Raw genomic sequence first — 23,632 nt, forward strand, 5'->3', positions numbered from 1 at the left:
TGCATGGGGAAGTGCAGGGATGCTGAAAATCCTAGTTCCCAGGGAGCACCAGGTTTGTGGAGGGAGACCCGGCTGTGGCTCTAAAAGCTGCCTCCCCAATCTTTCCCCTTGGAGAGAAAATAAGCTGGAAATGGGAATCAGAGTCACGGACCCGAATCCCAGGAGGACCAAGCCCAGGTCAAAGGTGAACAGGGAGACCCTAGAGGGGCCCAGAGAGGGAGAGTCCTGCCCGCCCTTAGTCCATTTGCACAGGACCTTCCTCTAGCCTCGCCCTCTCCACGTGCACATTTTGAGGTTTTACAGGATTTTCCCCACTTACAGTGGATGCAATTCCAGGGACTGAATCAGAAAACAAGTTCCTCATTTGGGCAAGAGGTACTGGGAAAACGTCCCCTTGTCCTCCAAGTGCCGAAAGGCAGCCATGGTCCTGGGCAGGAATTGTGCTAGGCACAGGCTAGGGCCAGCTTTTTTGCTGTTGAGGAAGATTAGGTCTGAGCTAACATCTGCAGCAAATCCTCCTATTTTTTGCTGAGGAAGACTGGCCCTGAGCTAACATCGTGCCCATCTTTCTCTACTTTATACGCAGTACACCTGCCACAGCGTGGTTGGACAAGGGGTGCGTAGGTCCACACTCGGGACCTGTACCGGCAAACCTCAGGCCGCCGAAGGGAACTGAACCGATGCACCACTGGGCTGGCCCCAAGCAAGTGCTACTTTTAAAGACACCCCCGTCTCCGTGGCTGTTGTTCTGCCAGAGAAAGTCCCTCCAATGTCTCAGCCCCGGGAGATCGGAGGGGCCGCTTCTGCTCCAGGACCAGGTGAACCACACTGCAATGATCCTGTCCTCTGAGTGAGGGGGACACGGGACTGTCCTTAAGCAGCCAGGGACGGCACTGGCACTTCTCCCTTCACCACATGCCCTGAGCTGAGGACTCTGCGAGGTTTCTGAATTCAAGGAGGAATGTGAGATTCTGGATCTCATTTCCATGAGCACAGAGAGCGAAAGAACCACATGTCCACTCCCAGGCTGAGAAAGAAACAGAAATTTAATAGAATACCCAAACTTAGCATTTATTATTGACAACAAAATCATGGCCACTCCAAAGAGGGAAATAGGCGCTGGGGAAAATGTGTGAGGGAGATGTCCAATTCCTTGTGGCCTTCAGGGGACCCCAGGAAATGGATCACAAAGTTTTCATTCATATCAGCATCTGAGAGGTGGCCCCGTGCACCTGAGTGTCCCCGCTGTGTCCCTGCTGTAGTTCAGCTGGTCTCAGGAGCGTCATCTGCCACCACCGCTGGGCTCTTTTTTGGGGGCCTGGTGTCTGGATAGAGGAATTTCCTAGGGGGCCTCCCCCAGTATCACAGCATACTCTCCCCTCTCCCTGCACCCACTGTACCCTGTGCCCCAGCCCCGGTGCTGAGTGCTCAGTCAGCCAACAGTATCCCATTTGTCCCTGACACAGGGGCTGATATTTAGTGTCACCCACTTCACAGAGGAACAAACCAGTCCCAGAAATGTGAGGGGAATCGCCCATGACAGGACTGCTCAGCGGTGGAGCTGGGGCCCCAGCACCACAGCTGTCTGACTCCCCTGGCCCAGACTTGGCCTGAATCTGTACTGAGCCCCTGGATTCAGCCACTGCCAGTCCAGATACTCACTCAGCCCTCGGCGGGAAGAGAAGTGGCTCTTCTTGTCTTTGAATTAGAGTCGAATCTTTCTGGTCCACTGGTATCGTGGCTCCAGCTGACAGGACAGGCTGTAGCTACAGGACAGAGTGGAGCTGTGGGCTCCCAGGAGCCACACCTGAGCTGTGCCTCCCAGAGCCTCCCAGCAGCTGGAGTCCCAGGGCCCCAGGGGTCACCATGCAGCCAGATCTGAGGCTGACCATGGAGCCACAGCCATGGACACTGGAGTTGGTCTGCAGAGAGAGTCCGCCCTCCCCTCACCCAACTCCTGCCCTGCCTCACCTCGCCTCCTCGCTCAGGGGCTCCACGGCCTGGAACCAGACCCCAAAGTGCTCATCGGGCTGCACGGTGTACAGATTTGCAACCTTCTGGACCAGCTTGATATCCTTGATGAGTTTGAATTCCTGGGACAGAGGAAGGACAGGATGGAGACATGGCCTTGGTGGGGGACCCTGCAGGGCTTTTGGAGGGGGTGAGGATGGGGACAAGGAACCAGTGTGGGGCCTTTGCCAACTTGGGAAACTTCATTCCCTGCAATTCCAGTCAGGACATGCCTGTTCTCACAGTTGGCCAGAAATAGATCCTCTACCAGTAAGGGGTCATTGATGCCAGCACTTCCCCCACCCGCCAACTCCATAGGATCCCCAGCTTTGTATTTAGAGCTCTGCAAATAAAAGTCTGACCCCAGAAATTGGGCTAGAGGGCTTCTTATGAAAGGGGTCTCTCTGATTCCCACACACCCACTCTCTCCACAGTGAAGCTTCAGCTCCTTACCTCATTCTGACAGCTGAGCACATTTCCCTGGAAGGCAGACAGCCAAAGTCCATCAGAAACAGTCCCCTTAGCCCAGAACTAGCCCCCATCCCACCTCTTCCAGTGTTGCACTGCTGCCAGTGGGTAGGCCCTGCCAGAGACCTGACTTGGACCTGGGCCAGGCTCTGGGCTCCAGACCTTGGGACAGAGGAGCTGAGACCTTGTAATCTAACCCTCTCTGATGACACATGGGGAGACTGAGGCCTCAGGCAGGAGGGGACAGCTCAGCCACTGATGTGCTTCCTGGCTTGGAGGGGCCCGACTTCTCTTCCCTCATGGGCAGGGCCACAGGGAGAGGCTGAGTCCAGCTCAGACACCACCTCCTGTGGCCACACAGCCAGGCAGCTCTGAGCCTCAGCAGCCCAGGGAGCCTGGATGGCGGCCTAGCCAGAGCCTCCCATCACTCGTTGCTGTGATGGGCCTGATGCCCTGGCTTCCACAGGAGGCTGGGAGGCTCTGCAGAGAGGACTTTTCCAAGTGTGAGAGCTCAGGGCTCAGGCAGGACTCTCTCCTCCAAAACCCTCAGGAGCCTGATCCCAGGGCCCCACCTCCAGGCTCACTCACCTCCACATAATAATCCATCTCATCATTCAGCAGCTCCAGGTAACTGAAGATCATCTCAAGGGAGGGGATGACACCCTGCACCATCAAGGTGGGCATGGTGATGAGTTCCAGCACTCAGGTGCCCCCATGAACCCTCCCATGAAACCCCTCAACCCAGCCCCCTGCCCACGCCAGGCTCCCACTTACAGCAGCCTAGGACCCTCAGGAGCCCCCACCACACACAATTCCCTCCTCCCCTCCTCTCCAGGAACACCAAACTCCCCCAGTCACGTCCCAGGGCTGGCTGTGAGCCAATCCCAGGGGATGTGACCCCTGCCCCTCCCCACCCCAAAACCATCCGGCTCCCAGCCCTTCCAGGCCTCCTCCTGCTCACTGCCAATGCAGGCACTTCAGGCTCAGCGGCCACAGCAGGTGCTCTGGAGGAGGAAGGCACCTCTCCTGGGGAAGGCCTCCAGCTGGGAGGGGGCGCCCCCTGTCCTCTGAATCCTGGGTACCTCCCCCCAGGCACCCTCACCTGCTGCCTCCACCTCTCCCAGTCTCCATGGTGGGCCCACTGTGCAGTGGCCAACATGGAGGTCGCCTCCTGTCGGGGACCAGGACAGGGTCAAAGAGGCCATGCTCCCCTCCACATGTCCCCCAAGGCCACTGACCTCAGACCTTGGCCATCTGGCTCCAGTCCCCTGCTGCCTATACTGTTCCCACCTCCAGGGTGCTCTGATTCTAGACCAGTCCCTGCTCCAGGACTCACTCCTGTGTGACCTTGGGCCTGCCCAGGCCTCCCTGAGCCTCTTTCCTCATCAGGAAAGAGTGGGGAGAACTCCACCTGCCTCCAGCGCTCTCCTGAGGACTCCGTGTCATCTGACTGTCATCACTGCTTTCCCCTCACCTCTCGAGGAGGAGCTAGCACAAATCTCCTCCCATTCCTGTCCTCCCTTGGATGGTATCACACCGCCGTGAGGCCTGCACGGTGTCATCACCCTCCATTTCCCAGAGGAGGAGACCGAGGCCCACAGAGGGGCAGAGACTTGCTCAAGGACCCACTGAGGAGAGGCCACTCTCCCTCCCAGCCAGAGCCCCTGTCCCCGCTGCCTTCACCCCTCGCCCTGCCCCACCACTGACCATGGTCCCAACCTCTGCACTCCCAGAGTGTGTCCCGACAACAGCCAAACTGAGACATGGAGGGAGAGGGCAGAGGGTGTTGGGGGAGCCATGTGGCATCTCCTTCCTGCCCCACCCACAGGGGTCTCTGAACCCCAGGATGGCCTTACCATAGCCTCACTTCCTAGGATGCCCTCAGGATGTTCCGGGCCCCCTCGCACACCCCTCCTCCCAGATGTCCAGCCCCAGGTTACCTTCAGGAGCAGTCTCCTGCTCACGTGCTGCTCTCCCCTGTACCACTTCTTAAAGGTGTAGGATCTCTCCCTGGGGTAGTGGGGAAAGAAAGAAAGAAAGACTATGGGGTGGTTGAAGGGCACATCCCATTTGTTTGAGATCCCAGACGATCCAAACAGCCCGGGGCCTGGATGAGGGATTTCACTGGGTTGCTCTGAGCCCTAGGGTCCCCATTGGACTGGGGAGGGGCCTCTCCTGTTGTCACCTGGGGCCTCCATTCCCATATCTACCACACAGATCTGTTTTGAACACTCTTGGTTTCAGTTGGATGGAGATCTCTGTTGCTGCAAAGGAAACACTTGAGAATCTCCAACTGGGCTCAAGTCAGGATCTGATATTGAAGGAAATGAATTCCTGGGCAGAACTGCTAGCCTAAGGGCCCTGAGAGACTCAGAGACCCAGGAACTGGATCAGTCCGTGTCCCAGGCATTCACTGTCTCCCAGGTGGTCTCAGCTGACTGCGGGGTCCATGGAGACCCAAGGCCGGCTGCCACGGTCCACCTCACCCTCGTGGTGCTTTAATGGATAGCAGCCCATTCACCTGGAAACTTGTCCCCAGGTGTCTTTGAGATGCTTAATGGCAGGGATCTGCAGAGCAGAAAGGATCATGTGGAAGGAAGAGAAGTTTCTGAGGCCTCGGCACCCCTGGGGAAGGGAAGAGATTGAGCTGTGAGGGGGTGCTGTAGCTCTCCAGCTCTGGATTCTGTCCCTTCATGGACTTCTCCTGTCCTAGATGAGACAGATGCCCAGGAAACCCAGGGAGGGCACAGCTGGGATCCAACGAGTAACACTGCCAGGCACAAGGATTTTTGGCTGAACACAAGGAAGGAGCACAGGAAGGAAGTGAGCTTGCCACCACCAGGACCTCAAGTCAAGGTCAGTGTGGCCCTGGCAGGAGGGTCTAGGGACAGTGCAGGGACTCAGACAACAGACTTCAATATCAAGAGCTGAGAAACAAGAGGGAATTCCCACGACTCCAGACAGGGCCTCCATGGGCCTCCCATGACTTACCTTAGCCACATGAATCCACAGCTCCACCACCCTGGCCCTTTCCTGGGCTGTCATGCCCGGGGCCCCGAGGCATGTAGCGATGACACTGTTGGCCATGGTGTTCGTGTGTGCCACAGTGTCACCAATGGTGGGTGCCAGGTACTCGCAATCCTTGTTGTCTCGCTGGGACAAGATGGAGCCCAGGCAGTGGGCAGGCACCAATTTCTTAAATAGCTCCTGAGGAAGATTCAGAGTGTTGCCAGCACTGCCTCACCCCAGCGCGGCATCCATGGTCCCCCACAGTCCCAGGTGGGTTGAGGACAGAGCAGGAGCTCAGGAAGCAGAGGATGTGATCTCTGAGGTGTGTGGGACTCCCTGGGTTTTGTCTGTGTCCACTGACGGTGCCAGCACAAGATGACCCGGGACACAGTGCTGTGCAGAAGGGAGGGGACTTGCTCCCAGCCCCGTCTCACTTCCTCCAAGCTCTGGAACGCAGCCCCCACCGGCCCACTCCAAGGACCATCTTCCACCCATCCCAGTCCATCTCATGTCCCACTCCCCATTCCCATGCACATTCCCCCAAGGCAGGGAGAAGCACTGGCTTTGTGTGATTGTCTCCACTGGAGTCAGTACACATCAAGTGCCTGATACGTGCTGAGGTTGTGAAGGCCCCCTGGGCACACACATGATCGACCCAAGGACCTGGCAGCACTTCAGTGAGCTCCCTCCTGCACCACAGGTCCAGACACTGCCCAACATCCTCTCTGTTCCACCTCATTCATCGGCACAGCCACCCAGTGCAGCAGGTGCCCTTAGTGTCCGGCTCTGCTGTGCACGTGGCCACAGCAAGCGCTTGGGGTTAAAAAAGTGCCCAAGTCACAGTGTTGGTAATGGGGGAGCAGGAATGTGGACCCAGATCATCAGATTTTGGATCAGGGAATGGCAAGTGTGGGGCAGCTCATGGCACAGGAAGGCAGGGCACCCCTGCCCTGCAAGCCCCGCTGCTCACCGCCTCCATCCTTCTCAGCTGCTCTGCCACCAGCCGGGGAGGGAAGTCCAAGAGGTTCAGCTTCTCCTCCCTCAGCTGTTTTTCGGTGGTCACAGCCCAGGGTCCAGTGGGCTCTAGTTCAGGAGCTGGCACTGGGGCTGAAGTTAATGGTGGCCCTTCCTCCAGCCCTGTAGGGTCTGATGCAGGTGATGCTGGCTCAAACTCTGCCACAGGTGGTGGGGCTGGAGCTGGAGCTGGCTCTAGCTCAGGGGCTGGCTCTGGCTCTGGCTCTGGCTCTGGAAGTGGAAGGAGCTTTGGAGCTGGCTCTAGAGCAGGATAAGGAGAAAGTTTCACCCACACACCTGACAGTTTCTGTGCCTTTCCAAAGACAGGAAGGACTCCACTGCCTTTAAGGGAACTCTAGCCCATGAACCTCAACACAGACAGTCTTCTCAGACTCCAGTCCCCTCACCTTTCTGTTTGGCCTCAATGGCCTTGAGGTGCTCCAGGTGGCCTGGCAGAAGGTAGGCATGGCCCTCCACGTGTGAGCCACCAAAGCTGATGTGCAGACTGGCCAGCTGCAGGGTCCAACAGGGAAATCGCAGGGGTTCCCTGCAATCCTGCTCTTGGCCCAGCCAGGTTCCCAGCAGGAAATAGATAGCACTGCGGGGAGGCAGATGGACCAGAGAGTCAGAGGCCCTGCCTTTCCTTAAACACTGCCCGCCCAAGGCACACTTGTTAGCATCTGTGCCCCTGTGCCAGACCCTTCCCCTCCAGAAGAAGGCCCCATCCCAGCCCTGAGCCCTGGCTGGCTGTCCTGGCAGTGGCAGGCCTGCTCATCCAGCAGGCTGAACACAGAGTCTGTGAGAGTCTCTTGTTCCCACCGACACTCTCCTCCCCAAGGGTCTGAACGCAGCCCACCCCAGCCCTCCATGCACATGGGCCACTGGAATGAAGACTCCAGAAGATCTGTGAGCAGCTTGCTCACGCACCTCCTACTATGGACCTGGTGGTGGCACTCACAAGGGGTGGATGTGGAGAAAGGGAGGCAGAAGGAGCTGGGACTCTGCTGGGATTGGGTCTCTAGGAGACAACTCAGCCCAGCCTCCCTTCCGGTTCTCAGGGGGCCTGGGACCCATGCACAGCTCTCTTTGAGTCCAGTCCTGCTGGAGTGGAAGCCACCAGAACTCAGCCCTCCCATGGGAATCACAAGATGGGTGAGATGCAGGGTTCTCCCAGGCCTGCGCCAGCCACAGCCTCCATCCTCTCCCCGCACCCTGTTTGCTAGAGACAGGAGGCCCTCCATCTGCACCCAAAGACCACTCACTTTGGGAGGTGGTGCTGTCCTCCAGCATCCCGCACACAATGGGCCATGCTGCCTCCATGTGTCCCAAAGGGGATGAGGGCATCGCCTGAGATGTAGAGTAGATGGGACCTAGGAATGATCTCAAGTGTGACTGACTCTCAGATTAGAGGGGAGGACCAGGGAGGCTGTCTGCTTCATTTATTGAGTGACACTTAGTGTGTCCAGATGTCCTGCACACAGTACGTCCTTCATAGGCATTGTTAAATGAACTCCAACCAGAATGACCCCAGGTGTCTGAGTGGGCCTGTGGCCCCTCTGTGGCCCCAGAGATCCCTAAATGTCTACACCAAGGACAAGCACCAGGACCAGCTGGATGGCATCTCAAACTCCTTGACAGGGTGCTCTCCAGGTGTTTTTCCAAACTCAAAAAGCCACAAGCCAGTGAAGGGAGAGGAAGACTACTTTTCATGGGGGGCAGAGAAATAATCAACACCAGCAACCACAGCATGACCCAAGGCCCTCTCTGCAGAGCCAGGCACCAGGGAAGCACCTGGATGGCTGAGCCCATTCATCCCTGGGAGAACCCTAGCAAGTTCATCCTCTCCCGCTCCACGTTTCAGAGGAGCCAACTCAGGCTCAGAGAGATGTGGTGACATTCCCAAGACAAGACACACAGCTGGCAGTGGGCAGAGTCACCACTGTGCTGAGGAGAAGGTGGGCAGTCACCTGGGAAACAGCTGATCCAGGACCTGGTGGGATGTGCTGGAGCCTGACTAGCTGCAGAGGGAGGTGATGACACTGCAGAGGACTCTGCTGGGGAAGGCTGGCAGCACAGACTCTGAGAGCCTCTGCATCATGCCTGCCTGGAGGGCACACATCCTGCAGGCCTCAGTTACAGACAGAGTGGACTCATCTTCACTCTGGGTGGGACAAGGAGGGACACAGGGTCAGGGTCACCACTGCAGCCCACCAGGATTATCAAGGTCTGCAGCTGACCCAGGAACTCCTAGCCCCTCCCACACATCTGCAACAGGAGACACAGTAGCTCCCACACTCAGCAAGTCTCTGGGCTTTCAAAGTACAATCTGACTTTGGGCAGGCGAAGGATTCCACATTGAGCTCCCTCGAGGCCACTTGCTCACTGAGGGACAACAGAGCTCCCTCTGTGAAGATCACCAGCCCAGTGAATCCCCAATAGACACCCCCTCTCTAGAGAGGAGAACAGAGGCTTAGGCATGCCAAGTGGCTTCTCTAGGTCCTGTGGGTCAGAACTGAGTACCGCCCAAAGTGAGGGCTGCGGGACATCCCCTCTAACTGCCTGAGGCTTCATCGGGCCCTGACACGGAGGGAAATGTTATGTGGCCACCTCAACCCTCCCGGGTCTGGAAACAGTCTACAGGGCAGTGACACGTTCTGAGAATCCCTTTGACTTCCAAACACGCTGATGGTTATTTCTCTTACATTAAAGGGAGTTTGGAGACCCTCGTTATCGAGGTTCCATGTTCCAAAAAAGGCAAAATTCAAAGATACTCAGGGCCTATTGGGAAGTGACAATGACACCAACGTTTTCTCTAATCTTCCTAGGGAAATGCAAAGAGTGCCCTCCTAACCCCCTATGCAGCTGGTGGGGAGGAGCAGAAGTCCAGATTCCTTTGGGAATGGGACTGTGGGACATTCATGGGGGACAGCCCTCTTTGGGTCCCAGGAGAACGGCAGTTTGAGGTTGGATTCTGGGCCGACCCTCGTCATCTCAGGGTCCTGGGTGGGAAGACCCCTTGTGCCCACTCTCACCTCAGAGCAGCCCTGGTTATTGATGGTGGTGCAGTGCAGCTGCCCCTGTCCAGGGAGATGGAGTACCCGAAGCCATCCGCCAGCTCTTCGACCACCTCCTGCATGCAGCTCTGCAAAGACAGTGCCCGAGAGCCGGGCCAGGAGGTCTCAGGGGCCTGCCTCGGCTTGGCCACAGGAGGAAGCCCCAGCACAGATCAGGTACCCAGCAGCATCTGCATAGACCTCCAGCCAGGGAGGGAATGAGATGACACCTGGAGGGATCGGGACTGACACATGCATACAGGAGCTTGGTCCCCAGCACCCATTCTCCCATCCTGGTAGCCACCACCTAGGCTGGGAACATGACGCACTGCCAGGCATCCAACAACCAGCAAAGGGCTCCTGCCCAGGGTGGGTCACAGCTTTGCCTTGCCAACTCTCACTCCACTACCCCCCCGACACACAAGGAGGCTCAGAGGAGTGTGGGGCTGGGATCCCATTGTGGCCTAACGCGGTTGGCCTGCCCTGTGTTACCTGAGGGCTCCTCCTGCAAAATGGCCAGAGGTGGTGCAGGTGTGGGCCAAGCCAGTGTGTGTAGCGACTGAAAAGGCTCTGTTTCTTGGCTTTCCTGAAGCCAGAGCCCCGACAAGTCAGGAGACAACAGGAGAGCATTCTGCTCTCTTGAGTTTCTCCACTCAAGTGAGCTCAATAGGAGGCTATGTCTAGAATGTGGGCGCCTGGAGACCAGCATGCTAAGTTCTGTTAGGGTCTGTCACCAAGGAAGTGAGGTCACTTCCTCAAGCTTCCATTACCCGGGCCCCTTCCTTCAATCACACCCACCCCAAACCCCTCAGGGCTCTTGGCTGCTCACCCTCCTTGCCTATGTCATCACCAGAACTGTACACAAATAGACAGCACAGAGCCCAACACAGGACGTTGAGATGTAGCCAGGCTTCCAGTTTGAGGAAGCTGAGTTCAGCTGAGTTCAAGCCTCTTTTTCCCTAGAAGCTCTGTGTCCTGGAAACGCCGTTGTGCCTCCCAGGGCCTCCTCAGTCTCTTAACCTGCACGATGGGGACGAGGCCAGAAATATCTTCCTCGGGACGTCCTAGGCTGTGGAAGAGATAGTAGTGACAACATCTGTGGTCTGGTTTCCATGTGTTTGATGCACACACTTAGAGATGAAAGAATTACAAGAAGGGGTGTGATGTCATGTGCTGTACGCCTCGAAACAGGCCTGGGTCGCAGCTCTTGGACCTTGAGCAAGTCACTGCCCCTCTGGGCCTCATTTCTATGTCTGCACCTTTTAGGGGTTGAAATTAGAGGAAATTCAGATATTGCCAGTCACTAGCATGAAACCTTCCACGGTCTCCTGTTTGACTTAGAGTCAGACCCAAGTGCCTCATGTCGGCCTATGTGGAGGGCAGCCTCCGCCACGGCTCCCGGTGCTCACTGTCTTCTGCTGTGCACATCCTTGTGGAACTGCAGTCATTAGGAAGTGGCTTCTGAGCAGAATGCAGCCAAGGTGTTGGGATGGCACACAACCCGGGGTTAATAACAAAAAGCCTGACACTTCTTTCTTACTCACATTCTTCAGCCCCCTCCCTCTTTCCCTGCTCCTGTTTCCCTCTCTCTCTGCCTCTTATATCTCTGGAACTGGGGGAGCAAGTGTGCATGTTTTCAGTTGCCCTGTGAAGAGGCTCCATAGGAGAGAACGGAGGGAATGATCGGCCAACAGACAGGCAGGAACTCAGACTTTCAGTCCAAACAAACCCCGTCAACATGCATGTGAGTGAACTTGGGAGCAAACCCTCCACGAGTCGAGCTGCAATAGAGACACAGCCCCTGCTTCACAGAGACCTTGAGGCAGAGGCACGCAGCTAAGCTGTGCCCCATTCCTGGCACACAGACTTTGTGAGATCTTAAGGATTTGTACTTTCTAGGTCGAATGTCTTAGAGCAATGTCATCAGAGAGTGATGGGAAAAAGCACAGTCTGCCAGTTCCTGCCACCCAGCCCTGCTCTGCCCCCATCTGCCCTCCTATCTCTTCTCAGGCTCCTTCCAGCCACACCCCCACCCTTCTGCCCTTTTCTGGTCACACTCACTTCTTCCTGTGAGTCTCTGCACCAGCGGTGCCTTCTCCCTGACACTCAAACTGTTCCCAGACACAGGCAGGCATGCCTCTCATCTGGCACTCTGCTCACAGCAAATGTCACCTCCGTGAGGCCTTTCAGAGCCTCCCAGGCACAGTCTCCACCGTCACAGATCTCCCACCTGGAAAGGCATCTCATGGTTTCCTCCTTCTTGGTGTCATTTGGATAAAGTGAGTCCATGAAGGAGGGCTGTCTGCTTGGCGGAGGCAGAGGCAGCTTCTTCCGGTGACCTCAGGAACATGACTTCTCTTCTGGCCTAAATGTTTCCCCTCCCAAGTCCATTGTGAAAGGAAAGCATCATTTCTTCTCTTTCCTGGGTCTGATTTTCCCCAAGAACACAGGGAGCCATCCTTTCTCCCTGGAATGCAGCACCAGCCCCTACACCCACAGCCAGAAAATTAGCGCCCAGCTTCAAACACCACCAGATCCTGAAGTCCTGCTGAGGCCTCCCATCCATTCTGTAATTTCCTGGTAACTCCTGAGGTCAGGTCTCCCCTGATACCCAGCTCCCAGCCTTCCCTTGGCTTCTTAGACGAACAGTGGGATTTCCCAGAAGCACTCCCAGCCTAGGCAAGAAAGGTTTTGAAAAGTTCTCTATGTATTTTCCAGGACATGGGATATGAGGAGAAGTCAGTTTGGTGTGTCTGTGCAACAGTTTTGATGCAAATAGCATCTTTTTCAGACAGAGATCAAAGAGTGGGGCTACTGGGTGTAACAGGAAAATGGATATGCTGAGCCAATGTCTTCATGGTGTGAAGTATTAGAGAGTAAAGAACATGGTTAAGAACAGAGAATATGGAGCCAACTTCTTACGTTGAAATTCCAGCTGAATCACTTCCTAGATATTGGTAGTGGGCAAGTTACTCACCTCATTGGTACCTCAGTTTCTTCACCTGGTGTTGGCAAGAATAATAAGTGTACCTAATTTGTAAGGACACGGAGAGTATTAAAGGAGTTAATGTTTGAAAAATGCTTGCAACACCTAGCACATGACAAGCACTGTACCTATCCATTATAAATGAAATAGAAACATTCTTCTGATGCTATCTGTTTGCTCCAGAGGGGAGACTAGCACCTGGATGGATGTAGACAACACTCCCTGAGACAAGACAAATCGATGAATGAACAACACTTTTGAAGGCATTACCAATGGCATATCCGCCTTCCTATGGACAGTCCTTAGCAGAATCACACCCAAGCATCCCTCCTCTGTCCTGCATGGTCTTCTGGGATTCTATCCAGGGATCATGGGGGCTTCTTGAACCCTGGGAGCCACACCCACTACAGGTTCTCTTCTCTCTGGCCACAAGCCCCAGTTCTTGTCCTAATGGCTGCAGCCCACAGGCTCTGCACTCTGATCCTCCTCTTCACTTGAGGGAGAAGTGCCATCCCCAGAACTGGGCACACACAGTGTGAGCCTTGGGGGAAGTGTTTCCCTGGCCAGTGGCAGGTAAAAGAGTGCCATGACAGAGGGGGATTTATGGAGAGTCCTCCAGGTGTTGTCAGAAGGGCCCAGCCAGGGCATTTGTCAGCAAGGACTGGTCTGGTTGGTGGACCTTGGTGGCAAAAGAGTGGTGCGGGCAGCATGTTTTAGAGGTCCTGGCATGAGATAATCCATAGGATGGTCATGAAGTAGGAATCAGCCTAATGAGGTCCAACTTAATCCAATGTCATCTGTTCCCTGACTGGCTCACTAATCCAGGAGTGTTTTACAAGAATGATATTCATGTTCTACCATCTTTTCATTGGTTTGCTAGAGCTATTATTCTTTACACAACTTGTATATTTCTACCTAGGAAAGGAAAGGTGAGTTCTGTAACAACCCTTCTTGCAAAATTCTCCCTAACGTATTGAATCACTAACAGTATCCACCACTGGGAACCTCACAGATGATCCTGACCTTACTCTCTGATTTCATATCTTCCTCGTTGGCAAATTCTTTTGACTTCTGACTTCTTTCGTGAGGTTCATCCACTTAGGACAATGTAGGAGTGCAACCTCCTGCCACTTGAGAAGTAGCAGGGCAACTCTATGATGATGTTGGTTTTGTTTTGTGAGTCTGTGCATGTGTGTGTGTGTCATGAGACTGTTTTCTGCATCTTGCATCATGGGTCGGATGGACTCCTTTCCTTGGAAAAATTGTCCCTAACCACTTTCTCTAGGCTTTATTTTCATGGCTTGAACAGTGCTGTCCAACAGTAGAATTTCACACCCTATCTCATGGAATTTAAACTTCTTTTAGTAGCCACATGTAAAAAAGTAAAAATAAACAAGTGAAACTAATTTTAATAATATATTTAAACCCATTATAACCAAGATCTTATCATTTGTCCAGGCAATCTATATAAAAATTATTGCCGAGTTCAGTTTCTTTTTTTTTTTATGATTGGGATCTACAAATCCATTAACAGCACAGTCTCCATTTGAAAGTTGAAATTTTCTACATATGCAGGTTCCGTGTCCCCCAAATCAGAACCTGGGCTGCCTTGTTAGAGAGGAAATAAAATAGAACAGGTATAAGTAAGGATCACTGTCAATCCAGCTCAGCATGAACACTCATGAGTGACAAAAAGGTTGTCCCTGACCAGGGAGTAGAGGCCCCTCGGGGTGACATGGTGGATCAGCTGGTTCAGCTCCCAGGAAAGCTGCTTTCTATCACCTGGTGTCTCTGTCACACTCTCCATCGCGAGCCATCGGGTCAGTGTGGTAGGTGCAGATAGCTTCCATGCTGGTGGCTACTCCAACCTCCAGTGGCCTGGGGAGAGAGGAATGTGGGGAGTCTAGAGAGACGTCCTGAATCCTCTGACAATGGGGGAAAGAGGGAGGGAGGAGCAAATTGGCACTCCGTGGGAAGAGTGAAAAATGAGGTAGTCTCCGAAACTGTTTGTGACTCTCAAATGCTCAGAAAAAGGACTTGCCTGAGGGAGAACAGTCTGCAAACCAAGGACAAGGGGCCCAGGCTGCTCTTCTTGAACAAGGATCCAAGCTGGGGAGAAGGCAGGAGGAGGATGAGCAGGAGAGACAGCAGCTAGGGAGCGGCTGGCTGGGACTCAGCCTTCCAGGAGCTGCGGGCACCAGTGTCTCATCCGGTGCTGCAGGCCTCTCTCAGTGGAGTTAAAGGTCGCTGAGCCCTTGCTCATGTCTGGCGAATATTGGAGATTGGAGATGCTGAAGTTCAGTGTGAGGGCCTTCAGCTCGTGCCGCATAGCTTGCAAGAAGAGATGGGGAGAGATGGCCATCACTGACAGCTGGCCTGAGACCAGATCAGAGTCCTGAACTCATTATCATCTGTTGCCTTTGCTCCTAGTGGAACCACCACCCAAGGCTGTGCTCATCCAAGTTGAAGCCAGCATATCTCTCAGCTCCTCCTTCCTCCCCTGCCAGTAACACCAATTCCACTTGCAGATTGCTCCTCAAAACATTCCTTCTCTTCAGCTGGGTCCCAGGTAGGTCTTATCTTTTATCACCGGAACCAACACCCTAACATGCTCACTGGATGCATTGTCTAAAAGATGTTCTCTGCCTTGAACATTAGAGCATTTTTCTGAAATGAAGATCTCACTAGGAACACTCCTGCTCTAGTATCAGCCATGGCTCCCTAAGGCCTTCAGGCTTAAGTTCAAGCTGCTTGACCAGGCACTGAAGGCCCTCTCACCTCTGGCTCCTGCTGACTCTTCAGCCTCATTGATCCATTCACTCTGAGTTAAACTTGCTGCTTCAGGCAAACCAAATCCCTGCCCATTCCCCCATACAATATGTTGTTATTGCCTACAGGGCTGTGACTCATGCAATTTATTCTGCCAGGATGACGCTCCACACCCTATTTCCCTATATAATGCCTACTCCTTTTAAAGACCCCAAGTGGGCAAAACTTCCTCCACAAAGCCCTTCCCACCCAAAGAATGCCAGGCACTTCTGCTCAAAACATCCCACCTTATATTAGAATGTTCTGTGATTTTCACAAGACCAGGGGCTCTCTGAGGGCTGCATCAGATTGAAATATTGGTGTAATCCTTGTGATCAGCATGCTTGCCCTCAAAGCAGAATTGCACACCTCGGCTTCCCAGCTGCCCAGTAATAATTGGTCAGTTGAGGTGTGGGGCTGGAGAGCTCCTCTGAGGAAGGAAGAGGGCCCCCCTAGGCCTGTGGTGGCTTCTGGTTGCTCAGGCGATGAGGAAGTAGGCAGGAACATGCTGCCTGGCTCAGGAGCTGTGGAAAGGGCTGTCGTCAGGGAGGGACAGAGACCCCCACTCAGTGGGTGAAGCTCCACAAGCTCATCTGCACTCCAGTAGTGGCTGTCCCAGGACAATTATTCAGAGGTGAGCCATAAAGGTGAGTGACAGAAGCAGGGATTGTGTGAGTAGAGGGATGAGCAAGCCTGTGAAGGAGATAAACCCAAGAGAGTGAGTGTTGTTGAAGAGAGAGACGGAACAATGAGAGAGGTAGAGGCACAGACAGAGGGGATACCTGGATGGACAGAGGAAGAGTGGACAGATGGAGGGTCAAAGGGAAAGCAGGAGGAATAAAGACAAGGAGAAGAATTTGCAGAGATGGGAGGAAAGAGGATGGAAGGAGACCAGAAGGACAATCAGGTGAACACGCAGAAGGACAGTTGGACAGATTGACATCTGGACAGATGGTTGGATGGATAGAAGGAAGGAATGAATGCAGGGAGGGAGGAAAGGAGGGAGGGAGTGTGGAAGGAAGGATAGAAGGAAGAAAGGAAGGAAGGAAGGAGTCTGAGAGGAGGGAGAACTGGGAAAATCATCTGCGCAAGTTCAGAGGGTGCTTTAAAGGGAGGTTAAGGCTGAGAATACAGGACCCCTAACTCCCAGGCTTGTGTCCACCTGTCCCAATGCTGCCTGTTATTACTCATAGAGATAAGCATATGGATATAAAAGAAACCTTGACCCCTACCCTCCAACACACAAAACTCAATTCCTGGACACTTTGATCTAAAGGTGAAAGGTAAAATAATAAAGCTTCTAGAAGACAACATTAGAAAACATCTTCAGCACGACAGGGTAGCAACAACTTGTTAAAGAAGACACACAAACGCACACATACACACACACTCTCCATGAAAGAAAAGATCGGTAAACTGGGATTCATTAAAAGTTAGACTTTGCTTCATCATGAGACACACTACAAGAGGGAAGTGGCAAGTCACAGGATGCGAAGAGGTTATTCCAGTTCCAATATCCAATGAAGGATTCATCTGCAGAATACAAAAAACCTTCAACATGGGGCTGGCCCCGTGACCGAGTGGTTAATTTCGTGTGCTCTGCTGCAGGCGGCCCAGTGTTTCGTTGGTTCAAATCCTGGGCGTGGACATGGCACTGCTCATCAGACCATGCTGAGGCAGCGTCCCACATGCCACAACTAGAAGGACCCACAACGAAGAATATACAACTATGTACCGGGGGGCTTTGGGGAGAAAAAGGAAAAAATAAAAAATCTTTAAAAAAAAAAAAAGCTTCAACATTACAGGAAGAAAGAAGACAAACAAACCAATTGCTTAAAACTGGGCAAAAGACTTGAACAGGCACTTCACAACACAGAGTGTCCCAACGGCCAACAAGCACATGCAAATGTGCTAAAATCAGCAGGGACAAGGGAAATGACAATTCAACCACACTGAGATCTTCTATACAACCAGAGAATGGTTAAAAAAAGTTTGGAAATGCTGAGCCTATGGCAGCAAGTGCAGGGGAGGCTGCAGAGCAACTGGAAGGCTCACACTTTGCTGTTAGGAGTAGGAATTCGTGCAGCCACTTAGGAAAGCTTTTTGGCAGGGTCTATCTGTTAAAGCTGGAGACACACATACAACATGACCAGCAATTCCACTCTTAGATGTGCACTCAACTCAAATGCAAACATACCTGACCCTAGAGAAAGTAGCAAGAATGATTACAGCAGGGTTCCCCATCATTCCTCCAAAGTAGAAAGTACTCAAATATCCATCTACAATAGAATGGATAAATGAATTGTGGTATCTAATTTGCGGTGCCTTTAAAAATTGGCCACAAATTTTGTGACACACATCCTATAAAGAAGTGAGGTGATTAGAGGACTGCAAATTCATAGAGCCAGAAAGTAGAATAGTGGTTTCCAGGGATTGGGGGTTAGGGAAGAATGGAGAATTATTTTTTAATGGATACAGAGTTTCAGTTTTTTAAGATTTAAAGAGTTTTACAGCTGGATGATGGTGATGGTTGCACAAAAATGTGAATGCGCTATTACAGCACTATATACTAAAAAACGGTTAAGATCATAAATGTTATGTCATGTGAATTTTACTATAATTTTTTAAAAATAGTAAGGAGAAAAGAAACAAACCAGAGAGGGACTTCTGCTTCTGTCCATGATGACATAACAAGGATAAAATATCCTCTTGCTGTGAACTAGAAAACTGGTAGAAAAACATATATGAACAACCACTTTCCGATTTCAGACCTTGGACAACAGGCTGCATAAGATTGTGCTAAGAATAAACTCTATTATTGTGCTTTCTTAGTGAAAGCATTTTCTAGAGGGCATCGGAAGTTGGGGAACCCAGGCAGAACACCAGACTACTGAGTGGGTGAAATCTATCAGAGCCCACGGAGGCTGAAGGAGCTGGAGATAGTGAAGAGGAGATATGTGAGAGGGCTCTGAAGAGAAGAGAGCTACATACAAAGAGCTCTAAAAGTCTGCATGAGGGTCCCTTTCATCTGTTGCCAAATTCTAAGCAACACATGAAACTCAATGAGGCGAGGTAAAAACTGACCAGGGAGTTATAAGTTGAACAACTTCCACTGCTTAACAGAGGGTTGGGAGACATTTAGAGCTTGGACTGGTCAGAGAGGCGTCCCATTTGAACCAACAAGACAAGAAATAGGAGACAGCAAAAAGGTTGTACCTAAATAGTGAGGCTAAGTTAGCTCTAGAGTAATGATGCTCTACACCTCACCTAAAAATCTTAAAATAAAAGCTTGAAAATTACCAAGCTCATCCACAAGCAACTTACCTTCCTGAAAAAACAAGTGGAACCCTCTTAAAAATAATGACAAAAACCAGACATTTACTGTAATCATCACAATGTCTACCATCCAACTAAAAGTTACTGGACCTACAAAGAAACAAGAAAATATGACCAAAACCAGGAAAAACGTAGTCAATAGGAACAGATCCTGAAAGGGCAAGATGAGGAACTGCCCAAATAAGGATTTTAAGACAACTATGATAAACATTTACAAGTATTTAAAACACAGCATGAATACAGTAGGAGACAAACAGAAGATTTAAAGAAGAACCAGATGGAACTTCTAGAGGTGAAATACAAACATATATGGTGGAAATGAAAAAATAAATGAGATTAACAGATGATTAAATGTGCAGAAGAAAAGGAACTTGACAACACAAAAATAGGAAAACCCTAATTGAAACACAGAGAGATGAAAGACTGTAATAACAAGGCTTGGTGACCTGTGGGACAATATCAAGTAGTGTAACATGCCCAGAAGTTCCAGAAGAAGAGGAGACGAAGGTGATGGAAAATATATTTAAAGAAATAGTGGCAGAAAAGGTTCCAAATGTGATAAAAACAATATATCTTCACATTGAAGAAGCTTAATGAAACACAAAAAAGGTAAACACAAAGAAAACCATATGAAGCACCAAAGAGTGAGAAGAAAACCTTAAGGACAGACAAAGAAACAGAAGAATGAGCCCAGATTTCTCATCCGAAATTATACAGCCAAAACACAATGGACCAGAAGGTTTTAAGTGCTGAAAGAAAAACTGTCGAACTAAAATTTTATTTCAAGAATTTTCTTTAAAATTAAAGAGAAATAAGGACCTTTCCAGATAAACAAAAGGTGAAATAATTAGTCAACAGCAAACTGAAGCAACAAAAGATGTTAGAGGAATTTCTTCAGGAGGAATTAAAATACCAGGTGAGTAACCACCAAAACATTAACAAAAAGCAAACCTCCCTACTAAAATAGATAGGGAGAATACAGTGATGCTGTCAGTGATGGAGATAAAATGGAATGCTGAAAAATACAGAACTAATAGGAAAGAAAGAACGACAAAGAAGAGATAAGTAAAACAACAAGTAGCAAGACAGTACCTTTAAACAAAACAATATCAATAACCACAAGAAATGTAAATAGTCAAACTATTCTAATTAAAAGACAAAGGCAAGGTGAAAAGAAGACCTAATCATATACTGTCAACAATAAAACCACTTTAAATATACAGACAAAAATAGCTTAAAAGAAAAAGAATGGAAAGAGATAAACCATGCAAACACTAACCAGAGATAAGGAAGGTCATTTTATAATGATAAAATATCAATTTATTAAGAAGACATACCAGTCCTGCATGTGTGTGCACACAATAAGTGACTGAATTAAAAGTAGAAATAAGACAACACGCCTCTCTCTGTACTGAAAAATCAAGTAGACATGAAATCAGTAAGAGATTAGAAAACTTGAATAACACTAACAATTTGTCCTAAATGAAACTTTTAGAACACTCTAGCAAATAACTGAAGAATACAAACTGATTTCAAGCAAACATGGAAAGGTTTAAAATTATACAAAATATTTTCTGACTACAAAAGATTAAATTTTAAATTGGCAACAGAGAGGTACCTAGAAAAACCCTAAATATTAGTAAATAAAAAGCCATATTTTTAAGAGTCTCATGGGGCAAAGAACATATCATAAGGAATTTTAGAAAATATTTTAAACTGACTGAAAATGAACACAAAAGATAGCAAAATATGTGGGATGGTCATAAATTTCCAGAGGCAATGTAAAATAATACAGCCAATCTAGAAAATCATTTGGCAGTTTCTAGTTAAATTCACAAGTACTGCACGACCCAGAAGTTGTACTCATGGGCATCTGTCCTAGGGAATGAAATTTCAGGTTCACAGAACACCCTGCACATGATTGCTAACAGCAGCTTTATTCCTAGTAGCAGAACTGGAAACAGTCCAGACGCCCTTCAATGAGTGAATGGTTGAGCCAATCCTGGTTCATCCATACAAGGGAAGACCACTCAGCAATACTCAGGAATAGACTACTGATGCACTCAGCAACCTGGGGGGACCTCAGGAACACTATGTTTAGGGAATAAAAGCTAATCCCCAAAGGCTGCATACTCTATGATTACACTTATATAATGTTCTCAACATGAGAAAACTAGAGAGATGGAGAACAGATCAGCAGTTTTCAAGGGTCAGGGACAGCGGGTGGGATGCAGAATGGGTGTGATTACAAAGAGGCATCTCATGGAGTTCTTTTGTGGTGATGAAACAATTTGTATCTTGACCATTCTGGTTGCACAAATCTATACCTGGAATAAAACTGCACAGAACTGTACACACACACACACACACACATACACACAGAAATATGCAAGTTAAAGTATGATGAAAGCTGAATGTTGCCTGTGTTCTAGTTAACAGTATATCAATATCAACATATCAATGCTGATTCCCTGAATTTGATATGATGCTACAGTTATATAAGATGTTGCCACTGGGGGATAGTGGGTGGACAGTACCCAGGATGCTTTATGTTATGTTTGCAACTTCCTGTGACTCTATAATAATTTCAAAATAAAAAGTTTACAAAATATGTGGGATACACCTAAAGCAGGGCTTAGAGGGAAACCTATAGGTCTAAATGCTAATATCAGAGGAGGAAAATTTCCAGAAACAATTATGTTAGCTTACACCTTAAGAAATTAGAAAAAAAATAACAGCAAAAATATCCTAATTAAGAAGAAGGAAGAAAACACTAAAGTTAGCAATAAAAAACAACAAAAGGAAGAACAGACAAAATGATAGAGAAAAATCAATGAAAGCAAAATCTATACACTTAAAAAAGTCAATAAAATTGATCAACCAGTAGCTAGGCTGATAAAGAAAAGAGAAAAAGACAAGTTACAAATCTCATTAGTGAAAGGAGAGACATCATTATACATCTTATCATAATGAAAAGGATAATGATGCACTATAAAGAGAAACTTTATATCACTGAACTTTATAACTGAGGAAAACATCAGTATCTTACAAAACATACATTACTAAAATTGACTCATCACAAAAATATGAAAAGTTTTAAAAATTTAAATTCTTAATTAAAAATCTTCCCACAAAGAACACTGGAGGCCTCAATGAATTCTATCAAAAATTTAATAAAAAAAGAAATACACAAACTCTTTCAGAAAATGTTGGAAGAAGCACTGCCTGATACATTTATTTCATCACAAAACCAAGCAAACATACTACAAGAAAAGAAAACTACTGAACAATTTCCCTCATGATCATAGATGAAAAAGTCCTTTAAAAAATAACAGCAAATCAAACTCAGGAAGATATAGATAGATTTAAAAAGATAATCCATTATGACCAAGTGAGGTTAAACCTAGGAATGCAAGGTTGGTTTAACATTCAAAATTCAATAAATGCAATTCAAAATATTGACAGAACAAAGGAAAAATAACCTCTGATTATCTCAATAAGTGCAGAAAATCCTTTTACAAAATTCAACAAACATTCATGATAAATTTAAATTTTAGGGAACAAGAGAAAGAAGGACATTTCCTCAAGCTGATGAGGGGGTCTATGAAAAACCTACATTTAACACTATAATTAATGACATATGACTGAACACTACCCACCTAAGATAAAGAACAAGGCAAGAAGATCCACTCTCACCACTTCTATTCAATAGCATACCGAAGATCCTAGACAATAGGTGGGAAAAATAAATTAAAGGCATCCATGTTGGAAAGGAGTAAGTAAAACTATCTTTATTTTCATGGGGAAAAAGGTTATTGAAACTACTAATTGACTTTAGCTAAGTTGAAGGCATAAATTCAATATGCAAAACCAAACTGTATTTCTATATACTAGCTAACAATTAGAAATGAAATCTTTTAAAGCTACCATTTATCATAGCACACAAAAACATAAAACATGTGAGGGAATAAACTTAAAAAAATATGGGTAAGATATGTGATTCCACTCCAAGGAGCTAAAAAAACCAAGTAAACCCAAAAGAAGTTGAAGGAAAGAAATAAGGAGCAGAAATCAACAAAATTTTAAACAGACATAGAGAAAAATAGCCAAGCTAAAAGCTAGTTCTTTGAAAAGATCAACAAGATGTGTATATGAACAAACTCATAGTTAGAATGATCAAGATAAAAAAATAAGTCAGTGAAGACAGCATAAGTCATCAGTGTTAAGAAGGAAAGAGGAACTATCTCTACAGGTCCTAGAGACAACAAAAGAATAATAAGAGAATAGTGTCAACAACGTTAGCCAACCAATTCAACAACAGAAGAACTGGTAAAATTCTTTGAAAGTCAACCCCCAAAGCTCCTTCCAGAAGAGGTAGACAACCTGCATAGGCCCATATCTATTACAGAAATTAAATTCCTACTTAAAAACTGAGCTCAGAGGGCAGCAGTGGTCAGTTCTGCCAAACGTTTGAGAGAGAAGTTAATACCATTCTACAAAATGAGGTGTCACTTTATGGTTTTCGACAGCAATACCACACACAAGAAAACAAACCTACAGACATTATTCTTCATGTAACTAGACATTGAAATCCTTAAAACATGCTCAAATCAAATCCAGAATTATTTTAAAAGGATAAACATCACAACCAAATAAGGTTTATCACAAGAATGCAAGGTTGGTTTAACCCTCAAGCTTGTTCAACATAATTAACCATATTAACAGAATAAAACAGAAAAACGAGATGATCATGTCCACAGGAGTGAGAAACGGCTGACAAAATCCAGCACCCACTGCTGGTACAAGTCCGCAGCAAGCTGCACACAGACAGGAGCCTCCTCAGCTCGACTCAGCACCCCCAAAGCCCTCCCACTCCCTCCTCCTGCCAGGGAACCACATATGGTGCACAGGGCCCTGGGCGTGGGCACTCGGCTCTGCGCCGCCACAG

The 23,632-nt window shown here is 48.9% G+C and overlaps 1 protein-coding gene across 1 annotated transcript; it reads right to left on the reverse strand.

Moving 5' to 3' along the window:
- Positions 1-1,662: 1,662 nt before the first annotated feature.
- LOC138924538 (ral guanine nucleotide dissociation stimulator-like) lies at positions 1,663-14,347 on the reverse strand. Its single transcript, XM_070269229.1, has 8 exons — positions 14,249-14,347; positions 9,534-9,643; positions 6,909-7,099; positions 6,458-6,732; positions 5,470-5,685; positions 5,000-5,103; positions 1,972-4,488; positions 1,663-1,766 (listed from the first exon to the last, which is right to left on the reverse strand). The coding sequence occupies exons 1-7, from the start codon at positions 14,345-14,347 to the stop codon at positions 4,158-4,160; spliced, it is 1,326 nt and encodes a 441-aa protein (XP_070125330.1). The 3' UTR covers positions 1,663-1,766; positions 1,972-4,157.
- Between the last annotated feature and the right edge of the window lie 9,285 nt (positions 14,348-23,632).

Source organism: Equus caballus, chromosome 6 (genome assembly GCF_041296265.1).
Source record: "Equus caballus isolate H_3958 breed thoroughbred chromosome 6, TB-T2T, whole genome shotgun sequence".
Classification (NCBI taxonomy): domain Eukaryota; kingdom Metazoa; phylum Chordata; class Mammalia; order Perissodactyla; family Equidae; genus Equus; species Equus caballus.